This window comes from Oryx dammah, unplaced genomic scaffold (assembly GCF_014754425.2).
Source record: "Oryx dammah isolate SB20612 unplaced genomic scaffold, SCBI_Odam_1.1 HiC_scaffold_5, whole genome shotgun sequence".
NCBI lineage: Eukaryota > Metazoa > Chordata > Mammalia > Artiodactyla > Bovidae > Oryx > Oryx dammah.
In genome coordinates this window covers 103,736,579-103,759,409 of record NW_024070189.1, presented here as the reverse complement: position 1 = coordinate 103,759,409, position 22,831 = coordinate 103,736,579, and the positions used below count along the sequence as shown (strand labels likewise).

Here is a 22,831-nt window from a genome sequence, read left to right as displayed (position 1 = left end):
TGACAAAAACAAGTTCATCTGTTAAATAGTGAACAAGAAAGGGGCATATGATTAATGAGCAAATGTCTATATGATAGGATTATACTTTTTTTTTTTTTTAAGCTGCACCATGCAGCTTACAGGACCAGGGGTTGAACCAGGCCATGTCAGTGAAAGTGCTGAGTCCTAACCACTGAACCACCAGGGAATTCCCTAAGCTCAATTCTTATTTTGTCAATCAGTAGCTGATAATATTAAGAGCCTGTTTCTAAGAAAAGACTTAAAACTTTGTTTTTCCTTGGAGAAGGCAATGGCAACCCACTCCAGTATTCTTGCCTGGAGAATCCCATGGACAGAGGAGCCTGGCGGGCCCCATGGGGTCGTGAAGAGTCAGACACAACTTAGCAACAAGCATGCACACACATCCTTTAGACCCAACGTGTGCAGTTTGGCTCATCTCATTAAAGATGCTTGATGTCATCATTGGTTAATTTCCTTTTATTTTCCCGCAGACTTTTTCATAGATGCTATTTTTCCAAATCTGTATGGCTTTTTTTCCCCTGTTTGTTCTGTTCTGCTGTGAATTGCTTTGGTGAACTTGTGCTAGTATACTTAGCTCACAGAAAAAAAAAAAAAAACTTTGTTTTTCTTGAAAGTCAGAACTACATGGAATCTATATCATGTATCATTACCTCCTTCGGCATTCCCTGCCTCCCATCCCCTTAGGAACCACCCCTCAACCTTCCTTCCTGTGTCTCCACAGATATGTGTTCCATCACCGAAAAAGCAGAGAAAAAACAGGTCCTGCAAGACCACCCTCCCTGGACCCGAGCCTCACTCTGTGACCCCTGTAGCAGCCTCCTCCCTGCACTGCCTGCCTCCCGGCCTCCTCTGAACTTGCTAGTCAGGCTTCACCCCACCAGACCCTGCAGCTGCTTTTGCAGAGGTTAACATCTTCCCCTAGTTGGATGGCATCACTGACTCCATGGACCTGAGTTTCAGTAAACTCCAGGAGTTGGTGATGGACAGGGAGGCCTGGCGTGCTGCAGTCCATGGAGTTGCAAAGAGTTGGACACAACTGAGCAACTGAACTGAACTGAACTGAACAGAACTGAACAATCTTCCCCAAGCCTATATTTTCACCCCTCTATTACCACTTCTGATTATTCCTCCACCTGCCTCATAACTCTCCATCTCCTCCTTTGCCTGCCCTTTAAACGCTGATTTTCTAGCATTCAGGGAGTGTGGCCTTCTCATAGGTGTACCTGCAGGTACAGGCAGATAAAAACAGACTTCCCAAACACACGCCACACACCCGATGACTCAGGAATACCTTCTTGCTCCTGATCTGGTCAGCTCAGCCCCAGCTTCCAGGTAGCAGCTGCTTCGCAGCCACATAGACATTTGTGCTGAGCTGTGTCAGGGACCAGCCTGACACCACCTTTTCACCTGCCTGCCTGCTGTTTTGAGTGCTCTGCTTGGGAAAAAGTAGCGCCTTCCAGGGCGAATGTGGGAGTTGTCACAGCGTCTTCCTTTTTCTCAAGTCCTGGTGGCTCAGACGGTAAAGAATCCACCTGCCAGTGCAGGAAACATAGGAAGCACAGGTTTGATCCCTAGGTCGAGAAGATCCCCCAGAAGAGGAAATGGCAGCCCACTCCAGTATCTTGCCTAGGAAGTCCCTTGGACAGAAGAGCCTGCTGGGCTACAGTCTATGGGGTCGCAAAGAGTCAGACACAACTGAGCGACTAACACTTTCATATTCCGGTGGTCACAGTCTGGGCCCTCTCCCTCTGGCCGCCTCGTAGCTGACATGCACCCCTTGGACAGCAGCAGCTCATCCCCTGCCCACCCACTGCCTGCCCAGTCTGCCCTTGAGCACATCGCCTAGCTAGGATGGCTTCTCCACGTTATAAAGCCAGGCAGCTGTGTCTGTGCTCAAACTAACCCATCTCTCAGTAGGTTAGTTCATCTCTTCTGGCACCTCTGGATCCATCTTTTCCTCTCTGACTTACAGCAGAAACCCTCCCCTCAACACACTCATACAACAGACACAGACACAACGGACGTATTACCAAGCCAAAGTTCAGTCACCTGAAAAGCAAATTCACTCTACTGACACCAGATCACGGTGAAGGAAAGTACAGCATTTATTTCAGGGTGCCAAGCAAGGGAGTGGAAGACAAGCCTCAGATCTACCCCACTTTGGTCTTTGAATGAGGGTCTTTTTTTAAGGGGGAGAACAGAGAGGCTGGAATTAAGCATCATCTTGTGACATTTCATAATCATAGTTTCAACAGTCAGGATGTTTCTGGCTTATGGTTCTCTCCAGGTGGTCTGTGCCTGTTAGCTCATCTTGCCCTGGAGACACAACCTGAGTTTGTACATGAATGATGAAATATCTATGATAGCAAATTTAGCACCTTAACCATGTCATCAACAACAGGGTATTAGTCATCTGACTGGTTGATTAGTGTTCAGTTAATCCATTCTGAAAGAGATCAGCCCTGGGATTTCTTTGGAAGGAATGATGTTAAAGCTGAAACTCCAGTACTTTGGCCACCTCATGCGAAGAGTTGACTCACTGGAAAAGACTCTGATGCTGGGAGGGATTGGGGGCAGGAGGAGAAGTGGACGACAGAGGATGAGATGGCTGGATGGCATCACTGACTCGATGGACGCATGTCTGAGTGAACTCCGGGAGTTGGTGATGGACAGGGAGGCCTGGCGTGCTGCGAACATGGGGTCGCAAAGAGTCGGACACGACTGAGTGACTGAACTGAACTGAACTGAACATGGGGTTGAGGCTTCTCAGGTGGCTCAATGGTAAAGAATTCACCTGCCAAGCAAGAGACTCGGGTTTGATCCCTGGGTTGGGAAGATCCCCTGGGGGAGGGCATGGCAACCCACTCCAGTATTCTTGCCTGGAGAATCCCATGGACAGAGGAGCCTGGCGGGCTATAGTCCATGGGGTCACGAAAGAGTCAGACGTGACTTTGCGACTGAACAACACAGGGTTGAGATCAAAGGGGATGAGAAAGGGAATAAGGTTTTAGATAGAGAAGTTAGTGAGACTCAGTAAGGGAGCTTGGTTTTGGAGGGGCTCAGTTTCAGATACATGCCAGCACAGCCTTCCCAAAGCCAGGCTGCCACTAGGCTTCATATTCCTGTCTACGTACTCTGAGCCTCTGGAAGGTGCCACCTCTCTCATCTGGAGGCGTGATTCAGGGCTTCAGGCTTTCCAGCACCCAGTGCCATCCCACCCCTGCCCTGCCTGGAGCTCCACATGTACCCAGCTGTGAGCTGTGGGCTGTGGCGTGCCTGCCCCCTGCACTCCTGGCACCCCAGCTGGGCTCCTGAGCACAGCACCTAGACCAGCATCAGAGTGGGTTATTTGATGTCTGTCATCATAGTTTTTCTTTCCCTGAAAGGGATGCATGAAGAATGTTCAGACACACGGCCAGTGCTAGCACTGTCGTGGTGGTTTTTGCTCCAACAACAAGCACTGACTCCATCTCCTCTCTCTGATCCAGTGTCGAGCATCCACGGCATTCAGGAAGTGGGCCCCCCTGATGCTCAGCTCCTGAGGCTGGATAACATGCTGCTGGCCGAGGGCATGTCCAGGCCTGAGAAGCAAGGGAGGGGAGCATCGGCAGCAGCCAACGCAGCAACGCCAGGAGGCCGTCCAAACGAGAGTGGCCTTGAGCACTCTGACTACAGGGCCAAGCTGTCCCAGATCCGACAGATGTACCACTCCGAGCTAGAGAAATATGAACAGGTGATCTTTCTGCGTGGAAGAGTTTCTATCATGGGAATGCACACTTGTCAAAGGAGCCCATGGAGTACAAACTGCCTTCCCTTGGCAGCATCAAGCAGAGAGCCCACGAGCTTGGTCTCATAGCAGAGGTGGCTGATTTGACCCCAGCCCCTTGCCATCATTTCTCAGCAGCCAGCCTGCGTGAGAGGCTCGGGGGGCAGGTGGCTGGCCCCACCCAGGACCCTAGCCCAGCCTGCTAGGCGGTCGCCAGCTAGCACGTGTGTCCCCACCCCAGGCCTGCCGTGAGTTCACCATGCACGTCACCAACCTCCTCCAGGAGCAGAGCAGGATCAGGCCCGTCTCGCCCGCGGAGATAGAGCACATGGTGCGGATCATCCACGGCAAGTTCCACAGCATCCCGATGCAGCTGAAGCAGAGCACCTGTGAGGCTGTGCTGGCCCTGCGCGCGAGGTTCCGCGACGCCAGGTCAGGCCCTCCCCCCAACCTCTGACCTCGGGAAGGGAAGCAAGTCCTGCATGGGTTTGGGGCTGAGTTACGGGAGCCTCCCAGCCTAGGCAGGGGCTCTGACCACGGCTGCAGGGGCGGCCCTCCCACAGCCTCCAGGAAGGCGAGGAAGTGCTGACCGCAGGCTGTCACAGCCTCTAGGAGATCAGAGATGGGGATGAGGCCCCACGGATGATCACCAGCTGAGGCTGTCTGTCTTCTCAGGCGCAAGCGGCAGAATTTCAGCAAGCAAGCCACAGAGGTGCTGAATGAATACTTTTATTCCCATTTGAGCAACCCATACCCCAGCGAAGAAGCCAAAGAGGAACTGGCCAGGAGGGGTGGCATCACGGTCTCCCAGGTGACGGGCCTTTCCCGCCACACCTCCCTGAACCCGAAAGGGACACCCAGGGAGGTTCATCAAACGTGTGGCACAGGGGCTGAATGTGGTGTGCAGCCACAGCCAAGCACGTGCAGTGCGGCCTCGGACCTGGCTGGCTGGGCTCAGGTCCCGGGTCTGGGCTACGAACCCGGACCTCAGGCAGGAAGCCATACCTACCCTCCCACGCTCCCTGATACAATGGCTGTGGAGTGTGCGGTCCTGCCACCACCCAGGAGTGATCCTTGGTGAACTGTAGTCGTTAGGGATTTTTTTTAAAACCTTACATTCTTTGTTTATTGATGTATTTGGTTTTGGCTGGGCTGGGTCTTCACTGCTGCGCAGGCTTCTGTCTAGTCGTGGCGGGCAGGGGCTTCTCTCCATTGCGGTGCCCGGGCTTCTCCTTGCAGTGGCGTCTCTTTTGTGGAGCACGGCCCTAGGGCAAGTGGGCTCCCAGGCTTCAGAGCACAGGCGCAGTCGTTGGGATACATGGGCTGAGCTACTCCGCGGCATGTGGGATCTTCCTGGATCAGGGATCGAACCAGTGTCTCCTGCGTTGGCAGGTAGACTCTTTACCACTGAACCGCCAAGGAAGCCCAGTTGTTAAGATTTCATATCCTCATATCAGAGGGGTGTGCTGTGTTCTGTAAGATGGATGGGGTGTAAGCTTAGGAGAAGAAAAAAACTTGGAGCAAAATTAGGACTGAAAGTGATAGACCAGCTCTTGTGCAAAAGTACCAATTCAGTTATCCTGGAATAAATTCAGGCGTGGGCATGACCTGCTAGTTGCTCAGACAGTCCAGTGTGTGAGTCTGGGGGCACAAGACAGGCAACAGCTGGCTCCAGATGGGAAACAGAAGCGCAGGCTGGAGAAGAGACCCAGACAACTTTGGACCATATTGGGATGACTGTTCATCTCAGTGGGATTGGGGTGGGGTCGGGGCTAAGGCGAGAGCCCAAGAAATATGTCAGAAGGTTTTGTTGTTTGTCTTATTGATTTTTATCTGTGCTGGGTCTTTGCTGCTTTGCACCGGCTTTCTCTAGCTGCAGAGAGTGGGGGCTACCCTAGCCGTGCTGTGGGCCTGCTCATCGGGTGGCTTCTCTTGCTGTGGAGCTCCACAACACAGGTGCTCCGGCTTGGGCTTAGTTGCTCTGAGGCATGTGGGATCTTTCTGGACCAGGGATTGAACTCATGCCTCTGCACTGGCAGGTGGATTCTTAACCACTAGGCCACCAGGGAAGCCCTTTCAAAAGGTTTTACAATGAGAACAGTTAAGTGCAGGCAGGCCACAAGTGAGAGACCAGACCAGGCAACACCCACGGGGCAGCGTTGGGGTCGGCGCCTGCCTCTGGCCGCAGAGAGGGCCGTCAGGGGCCTGGACGCAGTAAGCTGGCCCACCCCCTCCCCCTGTGCTGAGGGGGAGGCTGAGTCACCACCCTCTGCACCAGCCCCCCGCCGAGTCCAGCAGCACCTTGGGGGCAGCAGCGCTGGGGAGGCCTGTGGGGGCACACAGGTGTCCTCACTCACCCAGAACTGCCGTGGTGTCCTCAGCGCTTCGGCCAGAGCTGAAGTGAGGGCTGCACCTCTAGAACCTCGAGGCCCAGAAGAAGTGGGAGGCCTGGCAGCCCATCTGTCCCCAGGAGTAGTTGTCTGGAAAGAACCAGATTCACTTCAGGGCCTGCCACCTCAGAGAGCAGGCGGTTCTGGGGTCTAAACTTCATCTGAGGAGAGAGTTCGTGACAAACAAAGGTTTGAAAAGCTCTGGCCACATTCCAGTGGCTGGGCCCTGACATCCCCACCCACCCACCAGCAGCCGAATTCTGTCCTGGGACCCCTCCCCGCTGTGGTGGCTCCTCAGTAGAAATGGCTGACAGCTGGGTAGGGCTCCAAACGTGGCGCAGGCTGTGAGGTTCACGTAAGGAGAAAATAGTGGAGCAACATTAAGCAAAGGGTGTTGCAGACGAGACCACGGATGTTTTCAGGAAGGATCAGCTGCAACTGCAGGCTGAGGAGGCCCGAGAGCTGAGCCCATGGACAGGGCAATGGGTGGAAATCTGAGTGGCTACAGCTACATGGACCAAAGGGGCCAGAGGGACTGGGCAGGGAATGGCCGGTGACACCGAGCTGTGGCTAGTCTTGCAGAGAGGGCATCTCGCTCCTGTCCAAGGTGCTGGGACAGACCCTGTAGGGAGGGCGGACCCCAGCCTGAACCAGCTCCCCTGCAGACACCCACTCGGGAAGTCTGCTCTTTGTCCCTCTAAAATGCCAGTTGAATTCAACATGGAAAACCGCTCGCCAACATTCTTCTGCAAACTTCAGCACAGATGTGTGGGTGCACTCCTTGGAGGTAAGTGGGAGCCAGGTGCTTACCTGGCTTGGTTGCGAGCAGGTCACACTCAACACTGAGGGCAGGAGAGTTGACAGCAGGGAACACACACGGGGCTTTTTCTGTCCATGGTTGACATTGAGAAGATTACAGAGAGACGTTAAAGAAACTAATTTTTAAAGGAGAAAAGGTCATCCACAGTCCTGCCATGCAGTTCAGCTGTGTGTTTCTGTTCATGAAAATGCACACGTATCATGTGTGCATGAAACTGCAGGCCCAGGCGCCCTACTTGGGGATACACGGTTTCCAGCTGTGCACGTCTCCATGCTCATACAGCTGGGCGCTGTCCAGCCTCTCAGCCAGCCAGGGACGTTTTCATTGTCACAGCTCTTGAGGGGAGGGGAAGGCACGCCTGGCCTCCGGCAGTGGAGACCAGGGATGCTGCTCAGCACCCTCAGGGCCCAGGACACCGCCCGCCCAGAGAGCAATCCACAGGGAGGAGCCCTGCCCCAGAGGGCTCCTGCAGACGTGCAGTCACAGCTGGGCCCCTGGGCCAGCTCTGTGCTTACAAGATGTGTGTGACTGCAGCTCCCTCCCAACCAGCTTCGAGGACTGAAGGCTGCCTGCGCTCCGCGCTCAGCTCCTTCCCCTCCTCCATCAGGTGGTCCTTTATCCTTTGATAAGTTTTGGATTCGACTGTCTTCTTTGCTTCAATCGCATTCCCAGAAACGCGGCTGCTGGTGCACGTGTCCCGCGCCAGGATTCAGTCTGTTGCCTGCAGTGAGCAGACACTGGTGACTCCAAGCGTGTGACATGTGCCTGCCCTGCTCCCACCTCCATCCTCATCCCAGTTCCAGCAGCGCCTGGTCCTCAAGCAACGCAGCTCCTCCCTCTCTATAAGCCACACCGACTCCAGGGCGCCCCCAACACACGGCAGACATTTCCCTGTGCCCAGGGTTCATCAGTGCCAGCTTCACCGTCTTAGCCTCTCACCCCGTCCCAGGGCCACGCGCTGCCACGCAGCAACGCCCCCTCCTTGCGTGTCTCATTGCTCCATCAGCTTTTCCAGTGACTTCTGTCTCTGTGTGTCCACAGGTCTCCAACTGGTTCGGCAACAAAAGAATTCGGTATAAAAAGAACATGAGGAAGTTTCAAGAAGAGGCTACCATCTACACAGCCAAGACAGCAGCGGACGCCACAGAAGTCAGGGGCCCAGGGCGCCAGGCCAGCCCCCCATCGACGTCCCACCCCAGTGAGTGGGACAGTGAGCCAGGCTTGGCGGCCCCCCGAGGCTGAGTGCACCGAGCCACACGTGGGGCAGCCGCAGGGCCCTGCACACGCCTCTCTCCTCTGCTCACACTGTGGGGTTTCCATTCCCCATCAAGTCACACAGCCCCGCCGGCTGTGCAGGTGCCGTGGGGACCGAAGGTGCACCCCAGAAGGCTGGTCTCCTCACCCACACAGGCTGCAGGAGGGCTGGGAGCCCTGCGAGTCACATTCATGGCCCCCTCCTGACCGGGGGCTGGCGGGTCCCACCTGCAGCGATGCTGCGCCTCCCGGGGCGGGAACGCTGGTCCTGACCCTCTGACCCCTGCAGGCTCCTCTGGCCCGTTTCCGCTGACCGGCCCCGGGGACGCACTTATCCGCCTGCAGACGCTGGCCTGCCTCCAGCCCACCCCCCAGGAAGGCGGCCTTCTGGCCCAGGTGAGTCTGTGGCACAACCCCGAGGCCTGTGGGGTCCCCGACCCAGTGACGAGCAGGCCTGGAGCCCCCGTGGGTGTCTGGTCCTCGGGACTGTGGTCTCCACAGGCTCTCATGAAGAGCATGACGACCAGCTGGGCCCGCCAGGCCCTCATCACAGGGATGGTGCAGGCAGGCGGAGCCCCTCATGGGCACCTCGGCACAGTGGGCCACTCACCAGAGACCTCAGTCCTCACAGGACTCAGTGGGCACGGCGGGCTCTGCCTGTTGGGAAGGGGCCCTCCCTCCCCGAGGAGGCAGAGGGTGGGGTGGGAAAACGAGGCCCTGATGGTCTGAAGGTGCAGCCCTCGAGCTCAGAGCCTTCAGCATGCCTCACCGTCCCTGCCACCCCCTCTGCTGGCACCCAGCTGGGCCAGAGTGAAGGTCTATTTTGGCGACTGGGAAGAGCATGGGCCTCGGATCCCGACTCTCAGGATGTGCCCTCAGGAACTTTCTCAGAGTGTGGGACGCCATCCTTCTAGAGGCCCCTGGGACCTCCTGGCCCCCCACTGACAGCCACAGTGGGGGGCAGCTAGGGGGCCTGGCCCCACACTCAGGGCTGTCCTGCGGAGCTATGCAGGTACAGGTGTAACACGGGCACGCAGCAGTGGGCAGGGTCTTACGCAGCCAGACTGTTTGCTTCAGAGTCAAATCTCCCTCCTCAGTGTACCCCTCTTAAAGATGCAGGGAATGGATGTCCCCTGGTGCAGGGCATCCCGTCACCATGGCAACCCCACAGCCCACAGTGAGCACCTGGCAGAGCCAGCACTCTGTTGCCACCGGGTGGCCAGTTCATCCTGCCCTGCACTTGCCCAAGGCCCAGTGCTGTGACCACAGTAGGGGCAAGCCTGTGAGAGTGACTCAGGGTGAGGGGTCCGCGGACTGGGGGCCAGGTCCTGTAGGCCCCACGGAGTAAGTGGGAAAGCGTGGGATGTGGTGTGCACACCCAGCTGTGCCCCAGTCCCCTGGCGTGGGCAGGCACAGATGCTCTTCCCGCAAGGTCTCCAGGCTGAGCACCCCCACTTCCCTACCACCCCCCACCCAGCTGGGTGCCGACTCCTCAGCCCTGAGCTGCCCTTTGGCTCCCAGGCCCACCCTGGGCCCTAGCCTGTCACCTCCCAGGCCTGCCCGGTGAGTCCTCCCCTCCTCACTCATGTCTTCCTGCTGAGGTCACAGGCCTGCGGTGCCCACCCGAGGGCAGAGCGTGTCCCCTTGCAGCCAGCATCCCCGCCCCAGGCGCTTTCAGACTGAGGCTGAGTGCAGCAGCGCTGGCCTCCCAATTCTCTTGCCCAGCACTGTCCTCTGGCACGTGTGAGAGGTAACAGCTGTGGGGAGAGGAGGAAGGGAGCAGGGTCTTGGGCATCGTGGGGCTGGATGCAGGCAGGAAGGTTCAGCCTGTTCAGGAAAGTGTGAGAGTGAGGGGGGAGAAGGGGAGCTTGTGCATCATTGCTCTCAGGGGCTGCACACAGGACTCACCTTTGAGCAGCCAGCCATCATCAACAGTGGTTTCCATGATGGTGGGGGGTCTGTGGACGAACACCCCACGGTCACGTGTGCCCAGTACATCCCCCCCAGCCAGCGGCCATGGGCCTTCCCGTCCTAACTCGTCAGGCACGTCCTGCTGGGTTCCTGAACCTCTCGCTGCTCAGCACATCTCACCACGGTCTTTCAGGGCCCACTGTTAGCTCCGGGCCTGCCTGGCTCTCCCTGCCCCTCAGAGCACGTGCCATGGTGCCCCATCCCTCCCCTGCCAGCGCCCAGCCAGCAGAAGCCAGACCCTGCCAAGGAAGCACATCCACGTGGAGGCCAGCTGCGACTCAGGGCAGACCCCTGCGCCCCCTCCTCTCCTGGCTCCTCACAGTTCTCAGCACGTTCTAAGGGACGTGGAGGCTGGACGGGCCACCAGTCTTCACGGCCCCCCACCCCGAGTCTCTGTCTTTTCAGCCCAGGAGCGGCTGGCAGGTGAAGCGAATGCCAACCACTTCACCCGCTGGCAACCCCGGCGGTGTCACCTCAGACGCATCTTATCAAGTGTTGGGGCGAGCAGAAAGGAGGACGGTGTGACCTGCCGTGGTTCCCTGGCCCTCGAGTTCCTTCAAAACCCCAGAGCTGACAGCAGAGGGCGCTCCCTAAGCCGCCGGCCAGACACACTGACTCTCCGCTTATCAGCTGGGATTTGAAACAGCTTGAGATGCTGCTTGTTCTCCCAACTCTTGTTTTTATATTTATACATATATATATACATACATATAGTAATTTTATGGTTAAGACTAGGAACTATTTCTACAAGAAATTCTGGCACCAGTTCTGCCATTAAAATTTTGAACTGATTTTAATTTTGCCACCATTCACCCCAGATTTGTTGCTGGCAGTAGCTGATGACGCAAGTGCAGTTGTGCGAGTTGTGACCTTTTGCTCACTGGTCCGTCCCGGTGCCAACTCGCCCAGACACTGCCTCCCAACATGACTTGTGTTATGAATATGCAGTTTTGATTTAAGTCTGTTGTGAGCTCAGGGTTTTACCAGAATTCGTTTGGCACTTTTCTTTCTTCCGTTAATACAAGTTCTACCATTTTCAGCTGAAATGTCATTCGAGACAATAAATTTCCCAGGTGCTTTCCTGCCTCTGTGCTCTTGAAATCTCGCTGGCCTGACTGAGGTTCGGCGCTCAGCGTGCCCCGCCTCCCAGGCGTCCCTCGGTCCCCTCACCTGGTTCCTCCTCTGCTTCAGCCTTGGGGGGCGGGGGGGCGGTTGCTTCGCTCCGTCTCCTCTTCCTCTTCCCCTCCCTGGGAGAGAAGATGGTAGAGCTGGGGGACTTCCCTGGCGGTCCAGTAGCTAAGACTCTGGGCTTCCAATGCAAGAGGGCCGGGTTCCCTCCCTGGCCAGGGAACTGGATCCCACGGGCCTCAGCAGAGTTCACATGCCACACCTAGAGGTGCCCCATGCCACAGCCGAGGCCTGGCACAGCCAGAACAAGAAGGCAGGGCTGGGCTGTTGGGAGAATTAAATGAGCCTGGACTGGGGACAGCTCAGGGCCCTGAGCAAACATGTTGCATCTGCCCGTCAGTCTACGCCACCAGGGCCCTGACCCCACACTACGACTAGCCCCTGAGTTTCTGTCCAGAGGGTTCTTCTCTGCACACGGTGTGTTCCAACTCCCACACGCCTCCACACAGCTCACCCCAGATCCTGGCCAGTTGACTGCGTTCTCCTGGTTCTTGGCCTCCAAGCCCCGCCATGTCTCCCTCCTGTCCCCGCCCCTCCCTCCTATCCCCGCCCCTCCCTCCTGTCTCCGCCCTCTGCGGTGCCACCACCACAGTGGTCTCCAGGGATCAGAGGACCTCCGCCTCCGCCCTTCTGGCTTCCATCCACCTGCCCACCCTTACTGTCACAGCCACAAGCCTGCTGTTACCACACTGCCCTCCACGTCTCCATTTCTGTTTGAGAACAAAGAAATGGATTTTTTTAAAAAAATATATTTTCTTGGCCGCACTGCACGGCATGTGGGATCTTAGTTCCCTGAGCAGGGATTGAACCCATGCCCTTTGCATTGGAAGCACAGAGTCAACCACTGGACCACCAGAGAAGTCTCAAGAAATAGATTTGTAGTGAAGGTAATACAATCTCAGCTGACTCCATCCAGGCCCTGGCCCCTTCTCCACCGGCATCCACTGCAGACCCGTCCTCAGAGTTAGGGTCCAGCAAGATGGCCTGTGATGGTCTGTGTGTCCCTGCATGCATGTCCCCCCTTTGCATGCCCTGCCTTTCTCCACATGATGTATCTTGGAGTGGCCACTGACTCTGCATCTGGGAAGATCCTCCTCCAGTGAGTGAGCCCCTCGTTCCTGGTACTGGATACTTAGGGTGCTTCCATCTTTGCAGCCCTGGGCCCTCACTGCCCCCCAGCTCAGCAACTCCTGAGTGCAGAGTGCTGGTCAGCGAGCCGTCCCTGGCCTGGCTCTTCGCATCGTTGCCGCCCCCTTTCCTCCCTGCAGTCATATCTGACTCTTTGTGACCCCCTGGGCGATAGCCCACCAGGCTCCTCTGTCCATGGGATTCTCCAGGCAAGAATACTGGAGTGGCTGACATTTCCTTCTCCAGGGGAGCTTCCGGACCCAGGGATGAAACCTGTGCCTCCTGCATTTGCAGCCTGAGCTGCCTGGAAAGCCGCAGGGGCCAGCCATCAGGACCTCCCCCTGCGCCTGTGACACTTCCACTGCGCACTCCCCCAGCAGGAATGGTTAAGATGCTAGGAAGCCCCAAAACCGCAGCCTGGAGTAGGGAGAGTCTCAGTCGAGGCTGTTGAGCAGCCCACCCAAAAGAAGACCCCCTCCCCATGAGCAGTCACTTCCCAGTCCCCCTCCCCAGCCCCTGACAACCACTAATCTGCTCTGTCTCCGTGGATTTGCCTGTTCCAGACATTTCACACACAGAGGATCACACAGCATGAGGCCTTCTGTGTCCCGCTCCTTCCATTCGGCCTGTTTCCGGGTCGAGCGGGGCACTCTGAGCCACAGGGAGACTGGACAGGATGTCACAGAGAGAGGGCAGCTCAGCTCTGATCTGGCAGCTTGGTGTGTCCACACAGCTGGGCAGAAGAGTCGTGTTCAGGATAGAAATGTGGAAGCCGGGACAAGGACTTAGTGTATAGCACAGGGAAATCTGCTCAATGTTATGTGGCAGCCTGGAGGGGAGGGGAGTTTGGGGGAGAATGGATCCAGGTATATATCTATGGCCGAGTCCCTTGGCTGTTCACCTGAATATCACAGCATTGTTAATTGGCTATACACCAATGCAAAATAAAAAGGTTTTTAAAAATTAAAAGAACTTCTTTTGTAAAGTGAAAGAAATAAAGGAGATATTGCAAAACTTCCAAAAAGAAATTTGGAAGTTCAGTTCAGTCGCTCAGTCATGTCCAACTCTTTGCGACCCCATGAATCGCAGCACGCCAGGCCTCCCCGTCCATCACCAACTCCCAGAGTTCACTCAGACTCACATCCATCGAGTCAGTGATGCACAGACTCACATCCATCTAGTCAGTGATGCCATCCAGCCATCTCATCCTCTGTCGTCCCCTTCTCCTGCCCCCAATCCCTCCCAGCATCAGAGTCTTTTCCAATGAGTCAACTCTTCGCATGAGGAGGCCAAAGTACTGGAGTTTCAGCTTTAGCATCATTCCTTCCAATGAACACTCAGGACTGATCTCCTTCAGAATGGACTGGTTGGATCTCCTTGCAGTCTCTCAAGAGTCTTCTCCAACACCACAGTTCAAAAGCATCAATTCTTCGGCACTCAGCCTTCTTCACATTCCAACTCTCACATCCATACGTGACCACAGGAAAAACCATAGCCTTGACTAGACAGACCTTAGTCGTCAAAGTAATGTCTCTGCTTTTGAATATGCTATTTAGGTTGGTCATAACTTTTCTTCCAAGGAGTAAGCGTCTTTTAATTTCATGGCTGCCATCACCATATGCAGTGATTTTGGAGCCCCAAAAAATAAAGTCTGACACTGTTTCCACTATTTCCTCATCTATTTCCCACGAAGTGATGGGACTGGATGCCATGATCTTTGCTTTCTGAATGTTGAGCTTTAAGCCAACTTTTCCACTCTCCTCTTTCACTCTCATCAAGAGGCTTTTTAGTTCCTCTTCACTTTCTGCCATAAGGATGGTGTCATCTGCACATCTGAGGTTATTGATATTTCTCCCAGCAATCTTGATTCCAGCTTGTGCTTCTTCCAGTCCAGCGTTTCTCATGATGTACTCTGCATAGAAGTTAAATAAGCAGGGTGACAATATACAGCCTTGATGTACTCCTTTTCCTATTTGGAACCAGTCTGTTGTTCCATGTCCAGTTCTAACTGTTGCTTCCTGACCTGCACACAGATTTCTCAAGAGGCAGGTCAGGTGGTCTGGTATTCCCATCTCTTTCAGAATTTTCCACAGTTTATTGTGATCCACACAGTCAAAGGCTTTGGCATAGTCAATAAAGCAGAAATAGATGTTTTTCTGGAACTCTCTTGCTTTTTCCATGATCCAGTGGATGTTGGCAATTTGATCTCTGGTTCCTCTGCCTTTTCTAAAACCAGCTTGAACATCCGGAAGTACACGGTTCACATATTGCTGAAGCCTGGCTTGGAGAATTTTGAGCATTACTTTACTAGCGTGTGAGATGAGTGCAATTGTGCAGTAGTTTGAGCATTCTTTGGCATTGCCTTTCTTTGGGATTGGAATGAAAACTGACCTTTTCCAGTCCCGTGGCCACTACTGAGTTTTCCAAATGTGCTGGCATATTGAGTGCAGCACTTTCACAGCATCATCTTTCAGGATTTGAAACAGCTCAACTGAAATTCCATCACCTCCACTAGCTTCGTTCTTATTGATGCTTTCTAAGGCCCACTTGACTTCGTATTCCAGGATGTCTGGCTCTAGATTAGTGATCACACCATCGTGATTATCTTGGTCGTGAAGATCTTTTTTGTACAGTTCTTCTGTGTATTCTTGCCACCTCTTCTTAATATTTTCTGCTTCTGTTAGGTCCATACCATTTCTGTCCTTTATCGAGCCCATCTTTGCATGAAATAGTCCCTTGGTATCTCTAATTTTCTTGAAGAGATCTCTAGTCTTTCCCATTCTGTTCTTTCCCTCTATTTCTTTGCATTGATCGCTGAAGAAGGCTTTCTTATCTCTTCTTGCTATTCTCTGGAATTCTGCATTCAGATGCTTATATCTTTCCTTTTCTCCTTTGCTTTTCACTTCTCTTCTTTTCACAGCTATTTGTAAGGCCTCCTCAGACAGCCATTTTGCTTTTTTGCATTTCTTTTCCATGGGGATGGTCTTGATCCCTGTCTCCTGTACAATGTCACGAACCTCAGTCCATAGTTCATCAGGCACTCTATCTATCAGATCTAGGCCCTTAAATCTATTTCTCACTTCCACTGCATAATCATAAGGGATTTGATTTAGGTCATACCTGAATGGTCTAGCAGTTTTCCCTACTTTCTTCAATTTGAGTCTGAATTTGGTAATAAGGAGTTCATGATCTGAGCCACAGTCAGCTCCTGGTCTTGTTTTTGTTGACTGTATAGAGCTTCTCCATCTTTGGCTGCAAAGAATATAATCAATCTGATTTTGGTGTTGACCATCTGGTGAGGTCCATGTGTAGAGTCTTCTCTTGTGTTGTTGGAAGAGGGTGTTTGCTATGACCAGTGCATTTTCTTGGCAAAACTCTATCAGCCTTTGCCCTGCTTCATTCCACATTCCAAGGCCAAATTGACAAAAATCAAGAGAGGATGTCACAAGTCAGAAAGGCAGATCTCAGGAGAGCAGAAAGTGAAGCCTCACCAGCGTGGCCGGACTGGCTCAGTGGAACCACAGGGCCATAAACCAGTTCAAGAAGCAATCAGAGGCAGAGAGCACAGTCAGCTCTTGAGCACATTTGCAGCAAAAATGCCACCAGAAGCCGTGGGGTGTGAGAGGGAAACACCCAAGGTGTGGGGAGAGCTGCCAGGCAGGTCCTGAGGGAGGGGAAAGTGGGATACGCCAGGGGAGGTCGTCTGAACCCTGGAGAGGAGGCGGAGAGCACAGGTGCTGGGGAAAACCCTGCAGGGGTGTCCCAGGGGCAACTTGTGTGTCCCTGGTGGCCCTGGCGCTCGCTGCTCACTTGCCCCCTCTCCTGGCCATGGCGTGAATGCAGCTCTGAGTTGGTTTAGCCTCCAGCTTCCGGCTGGGTCTCCTAGAGGGTTTCAATTTGAGCAAACTCCCTACCTCAAACTCTGCACCTAAAGTCGCACTTTACTAACATTTCATATTACATTACTCAAAAAATGCCTGAAATGTGGCCACACGACAGTAATCGAACTATAAGGATTACAGGAGCTCAGAGGAATCACCCTGCTGGCAGAGCGGGAGCTGATGGCACCTGCACGCAACGGGAGAGGACGCTGAGGCTCAGAGGCTTGGTGACCTGTGCCCCAGGCCCCCAGTTAGGAGAGAGGTAGGCAGACCCAAGGCCTTGAGCCTGAAAGCTGATCAGGGGAGACTGCTCATCAGTACAGCGACTCAAGACAGCAATTTTCTAGAATCTATTAATATTTAAAATGCACACACTCTTTCCCTCAGCAGTTTGCCTTCTAATAATTTTCCTACAGGAATATGCAAATGCGTGAAAAATGATGCACTTCCTGCTACATTTTTTGTAATTGCAAAAAAAGGAAAAGAAATATTTGTCAGTTGAGAACTATTTGGGGCTTCCCCAATGACACAGAAGTAATCTGCCTGTGACGCAAGAGATGCTGATTTGATCCCTGGGTTAGGAAGATCCCCTGGAGGAGGAAATGGCAAACTACCCCGGTATTCTTGCCTGGAAGAAATCCCATAGACAAAGGAGCCTGATGGGTTACAATCCAAGGGGTTGCAAAGGGTCAGCACGACTGCCTAACTAAGCCCGAAGCACAGGGACTGTTTAAATCAGGTGGTTGAGTCATGTGGTGGAATAGTATACAGCCATTAAAAAGCTGAAGCTGTTTTACTCCACAACGTGTTACTGTAAAGAATAGGAAGATAACAATTTGGTACATTTTTTTAAATGAGGTATCCAAATATCTTTGGAAGGAGACACAGGTCACAGCCACGACCACTAGGGAAGGAACCAAGGATCGGGGATTGGTGAGAAAGCAGTCTCTCTTTTCTCTGTATACCCTTGGGCAGTCTGCATTTTAGAAATCCCTAAGGGCCTGGTGGGCTACAGTTTGTGGGGGTCTCAAGAGTCAGACACGACTTAGCAACTAAACAACAAAAAGAGGCTTGTGCAGGGAGAGGAGAGGGAGCCCTTGGAACGCTGATCATGCCCCAGTCAGTTCTGCTTGTTACCCACCCACTAATCCTTGGCTTGCAGTACATGATCCGGGATCTTACCTGAGAGGAGGCCCACAGGAGAAGGGTCTATCTGGAAGCCACCGTACAGGGAGGAGAGGGTGGGCAATTCGGGCTCTGTGTCCCACCATCGTCCACCAGGGGTCGCCAGGGCCCTGCAGAGAGTACAGAGCTGGAGGCCTGGAGACCTGCGGCTCCTGGGCAAGGGACCCCAGGATGGAAGACCCCTTACCTGGTAGCCGTGGGGTTCAAAGGCAGATCCACACAAAGGGTCAGGCTCGGGGCAGGAAACAAGACCTCCACTGTCACAATTCTGCTCAATGTGTCCCTTGCAAAGTGTCTGACCACCCTCACTCGGGCACTCTCCCTCTCATGATATTTGCATGCATGTTTGTGGTTTGCAAATAATATGCACGATTTGCTTCATTTGAATTAAACGCGTGTGTGATCTGCATATTTTTGCATGCCATTCGTGTAGTTTTTTAGAGACCTTTTTTCTGTGAGCCAGTTTGTTGGGAGATGGAGACTGGGAATCTATGTCCTAGGCAGCCTCTGAGAGGTGAGTGGACACCTCCCCAGGTTCTGTGGAATCTCATCTCCATCAGCTGGCTGGGAGCCCCAGGAAGGCACACTCTCTCTGCTTAGAGCCCCACCCTCTGAGACAAAAGCCACCGTAACCAGGGCAGGGTTCCAAGCAGCTGGACACAGAGTCTTGAGGGCTACTCTGAGGTGTCTAGGCCAGAGATGGGTTTAAATGGAGGTTCTGGTTCATTGGATCCAGGCCAAACCTGGGAATCTGCATTTCCACCAGCTCCCAGATAAGGCTGGCATTCTGGCCAGATGTCTGGGCAGAAAAACTGCTAATATTCTCCCTGATCCACACATCTTACTCCCAAGGCCCCCACCAGAGAAAAATTCACTCTAATATTAATCATAGAGGCTTCCCAGGCGGCTCCTGCCAATGTGGGAGACCTAAGTTCAATCCCTGGGTGGGGAAGATTCCCTGGAGAAGGAAATGGCTACCCACTCGAGCATTCTTGCCTGGGAAATGGACAGAGAAACGTGGCAGCCTATAGTCCATGCGGTCGCAAAAGAGTCAGACATGACTTAGCAACCAAACAACAACAACAGTATTCATCATGATACTCAGCAAAGTGTCTGAGGTTGATTGGTGATTTAAAGAAAGAAAAAGTCTGGTTGTAGGTTAGTTTTGCAAGCAGCAGCCGTGTGCCTGGAATGTGTGATCCTGAATGGGGTAACTGCCCCTATCTGGGCGTGGACCCTGCGCATGACACCCTTCCCTCGGGGCCAGCTTAGACAGAGTGCGGCTGGGCTGTCAGATCCTTGGGTTCCTTATTTGGGAACACTGAGAGATTGGAAAGAGAGTGTTGAATGAAATAAAAATGCACAACATGAACATGTGTACACTACTGTATATAAGACAGATAACAAACGAGCACCTCCTCTACAGCACAGAGAACTCTACCTGGTATTCTGTATACCTATAATAGCCTATACAGGAAAAGAATCTGAAAAAGAATGGACGCATATATATGTATAACTGAAGCACTTTGCTGTACACCTGAAACTAACGCAACATTGGAGATCAGCTAGTCAGTTCAGTTGCTCAGTCGTGTCCGACTCTCTGTGACCCCATGGACTGCAGCACACCAGGCTTTTCTGTCCATCACCAACTCCCAGAGCTTGCTCAGATTCATGTCCGTTGAGTCAGTGATGCCATCCATCCATTTCATCCTCTGTCATCCCCTCTCCTCCTGCCTTCAATCTTTTCCAGCATCAGGGTCTTTTCCAATGAGTCAGTTCTTCGTATAAGATGGCCAAAGTATTGGAGCTTCAGTATCAGTCCTTCCAATGAATATTCAGGATTGATTTCCTTTAGGTTGGACTGGTTTGACCTCCTTGCAGCCCAAGGGACTCTCAAGAGTCTTCTTCAACACCACAGTTCAAAAACACCAATTCTTTGGTGCTCAGCTTTCTCTATGGTCAGACTCTCACATTCATACATGGCTACTGGAAAAACCATAGCTTTGGCTACATGGACCTTTGTCGGCAAAGTGATGTCTTTGCTTTTTAATAGGCTATCTAGGTTTGCCATAGCTTTTCTTCCAAGGAGCAAGCGTCTTTTAATTTCATGGCTGCAGTCACCATCTGCGTCTGATTTTGGAGCCCAAGAAAATACCATTTCCATTGTTTCCCTATCTACTTGCCGTGAAGTGATGGGACAAGATACCATGATCTTTGTTTTTTGGATGTTGAGTTACTCCAACATAAAATGAAAATTAAAATTTGAAAAGTGCACAGCATGAGACCTGTGAGCTTGAGTTTTCTTTGGGGACTGACTGAAGACTATAGCCCCACCAGCCTCTCAGAGAGTTCCCAGCAACTGCTCCAAAGAGGGGGGAGGATGTCAGCACGTATGTGATCTTGGAGAAGGAGAACGTGCAATCAAGCATGTATCTCAGAAGAGCTGCTACTCACACGAACCAGAGGTCTCAGTTAATGATTTCAGCACTTTTCTAAGTATGAAAAGATGCAAGAAACTGAGCTCATAAAAGTTTTCTCCTGAAAATACCTACCTATCTAAAGGGCTACTCAACCAGTTTCCCCAGAGCACTGAGAGTTTCATTCTTAATCTCTGACCCAAACTCCCTTCAGGGTTTGTTGAAGGTGAGCAATTGCAGTAGCTCATGACCCAGACCTTGTAGAACCAGGTGATGAGGGACCTTCTTCAGGCATGAAGGGTAGCACTTTAAATCTCAAACACACATCCAAATATGTAGGAGCCTGAGGTCAGGGAGCCAGAGGACCTGAATTTTAGGGTACAGATGCAGGAGCAGTGTGGAGGGGCCTCCTACTGGCCCATGATTGCACTGATTCATGCAAGAATCACCAGCCAGCCTGGGGGTGCTGAATAGGTTCCTGGGCCCACACTACTGTAAGCTGGCCAGAAATTGGGTTCCTAAGGAGGGCAATGAGGGGAACCGTGGGCACCATGGGACTAGTGTGGGCCACCCTGCAGTGACTGATTCCGGACTGGGTGCCCTACTTCGATGGCAAGTTTAAGGATGATTAGAACTTCCTCAGTGGTCCAGTGGTTAAGACTCTGCTTCCACTGCAAGGGGGCATGGGTTCGATCCCTGGTCAGGGAACTAAGATCCCACATTCCTAGCAACCACACACACACACACTCAAATCGAAGACCAATTAAACTAAACCCCCACGTCCAGTCCCCCTGGTGTCTGGTGTTGCTGCCTCCTTCCATCTGCTTCTGGATCGGCCGGGGAGGGCGGGGAAGTCTAACACAGCACGAGTTAGACTTCCTATGTTGGCGGATACAGTTTTGCTGTGTGAATGCACACAACAATAAACTTCACTCTGGGAAAAAAAAAAAAAACAGACTCACCAGGGGAGGGGGGCTCAAGAAAGAGGAGCTATATGTTACTTATAGCTGATTTTGGGGCATTCCAGGTGGCACAGCGCTAAAGAATTCAGCTGCCAGTGTAGGAGACACAAGAGACGCAAGTTCTATCCCTGGGTCAGAAAGATCCCCTGGAGGAGGAAATGGCAACCCACTCCAGTATTCTTGCCTGGGAATTCTCATGAACAGAGGAGCCCAGTGGACTGCAGTGCATGGGGTCACAAAGAGTCGGACACCATCGGGTGACTGAGCAGAACACACGGCTATCCACATTGTATGTTGTTTTACAGCAGAAACTAATACTCTTGAGAGTCCCTTGGACTGCAAGGAGATCAAACCAAAGGAAATAAATTCTGAATATTCACTGGCAGGACTGGTGTTGAAGCTGAAGCTCCAATACTTTGGCCACCTGATGCAAAGAGCTGACTCATTAGAAAAGACCCTGATGCTGGGAAAGATTGAAGGCAAGAGGAGAAGGGGATGACAGAGGATGAGATAGTTGGATGGTATCACCAACTCAATGGACATGAGTTTGAGCAAGCTCTGGGAGATGGTGAAGGACAGAGAAGCCTGGTCTGCTACAGTCCATGAGGTCGCAAAGAGTCGGACACAAGTGAGCAACTGTACAACCACAAGTGGATACCAACATCAGCAGAAAGAAAAGTTTGAAGAATGAATTGGAGCTATTCTTGCTAGCCTCCCTCAACTGAAGGACTGGGGAAACTGAGGCACATGGAGGTAACCCTGAGGATATGAAGTGGCAGAACTTGAACTTGAGTTCTGGCCCACTGGGCTGGTCCCTGGTGGGGATCCATTCTCTCCTGGCAGGTATCCATGGTGTGAGGTGGTCCGGCCATGCCCTGCCCTTCCTGAGCCTCAGTTTTCCCCTCTGCGAAGTGGAAATATTAATAGAAGTAATTCCTGCCCCCACAGGCTTGGTGGGGATCACAAGAGCGCTGAGGACCCGAAGCATGCTCCCAGCTCTTGGAGAGTCTGGGGTCATCTTGTCCCCCTTCCGAGGGGAACACAGAGACAGGAAGACAAGAGGACAGAGGTCTGACCAAGGGCAGCGGGCTCAGGATGCCACAGTGTCTGTGACCGCCTGTGAGCGCCCCGACCGGGGAGCCCTGACTCGAAGGTGGACAGACCCATCTCCCTGCCCCTCCTCCACTCGGCCACCAGGAGGCGCACGGACAACATGAAGCAAGTCCAGGCCTCGGCTCCCTTTCCTCTCAGACTCGATTTCCTTTCCTCCTCCTCCAGGTCTTACAAACGGTGTCTTTAAACGTCCTTTCCCTCCTCCCTGGCCTCCTTCACCACCCCTCCCAGGAACATGCTCCCACCCCAGGGCTTTTGCTCTGGCTGTTCCCTCTGCCCGAGGGCCCTCTGTCTCCTTCTTTGCCCCGTGAGCTGCTCTACCTGGGCCCCCAAGATCCCACCCATCTGCTCTGCTCCCAGCCCACTTCCTACAGCCCCTCTTCCCCGGACCTGACTCCTCAGGGCCCCTGGCGCACTGCTGCCCGCTGCCCAGCCTTCTTTCCAGCCGCCGCCCCCTCACCAGCCAGCCAGCGTCCAAGGGCCACGGGCACTTCAAGGGCCACAGTGTTTTGGCCTGGCCCTTCTTTCCCCTCTGGAGTAAAGATGGGGCAACTCCAAAAACAGCGGGGGAGGGAATTCCCTAGGTTCATCCCTGGACAGGGAACTAAGATCCAGCAAGCTAGGAGGCGTGACCAAAAGGTATATGTAAAATAAAAGCACAGAGATGGGGCACCTCTGCAGCTGGGGCTGGGGCTCCCGTTGTCCCCCATCTGGGCCCAGGCCCAGCCTCCCCTC

At 53.3% G+C, this 22,831-nt stretch overlaps 1 protein-coding gene across 1 annotated transcript in view; it reads left to right on the top strand.

Annotated features, from left to right (window-relative positions):
* Positions 1-11,300, top strand: part of PBX4 (PBX homeobox 4) — a 63,508-nt gene extending 52,208 nt beyond the window's left edge. Inside the window, exons 3-8 of the mRNA XM_040241275.1 lie at positions 3,510-3,754; positions 4,029-4,219; positions 4,463-4,598; positions 8,039-8,195; positions 8,541-8,647; positions 10,628-11,300. Coding sequence (XP_040097209.1) covers positions 3,510-3,754; positions 4,029-4,219; positions 4,463-4,598; positions 8,039-8,195; positions 8,541-8,647; positions 10,628-10,747 — 956 coding nt within the window. The 3' untranslated portion in view covers positions 10,748-11,300. The remainder of the gene's footprint in view (positions 1-3,509; positions 3,755-4,028; positions 4,220-4,462; positions 4,599-8,038; positions 8,196-8,540; positions 8,648-10,627) is intronic.
* Positions 11,301-22,831: the final 11,531 nt, after the last annotated feature.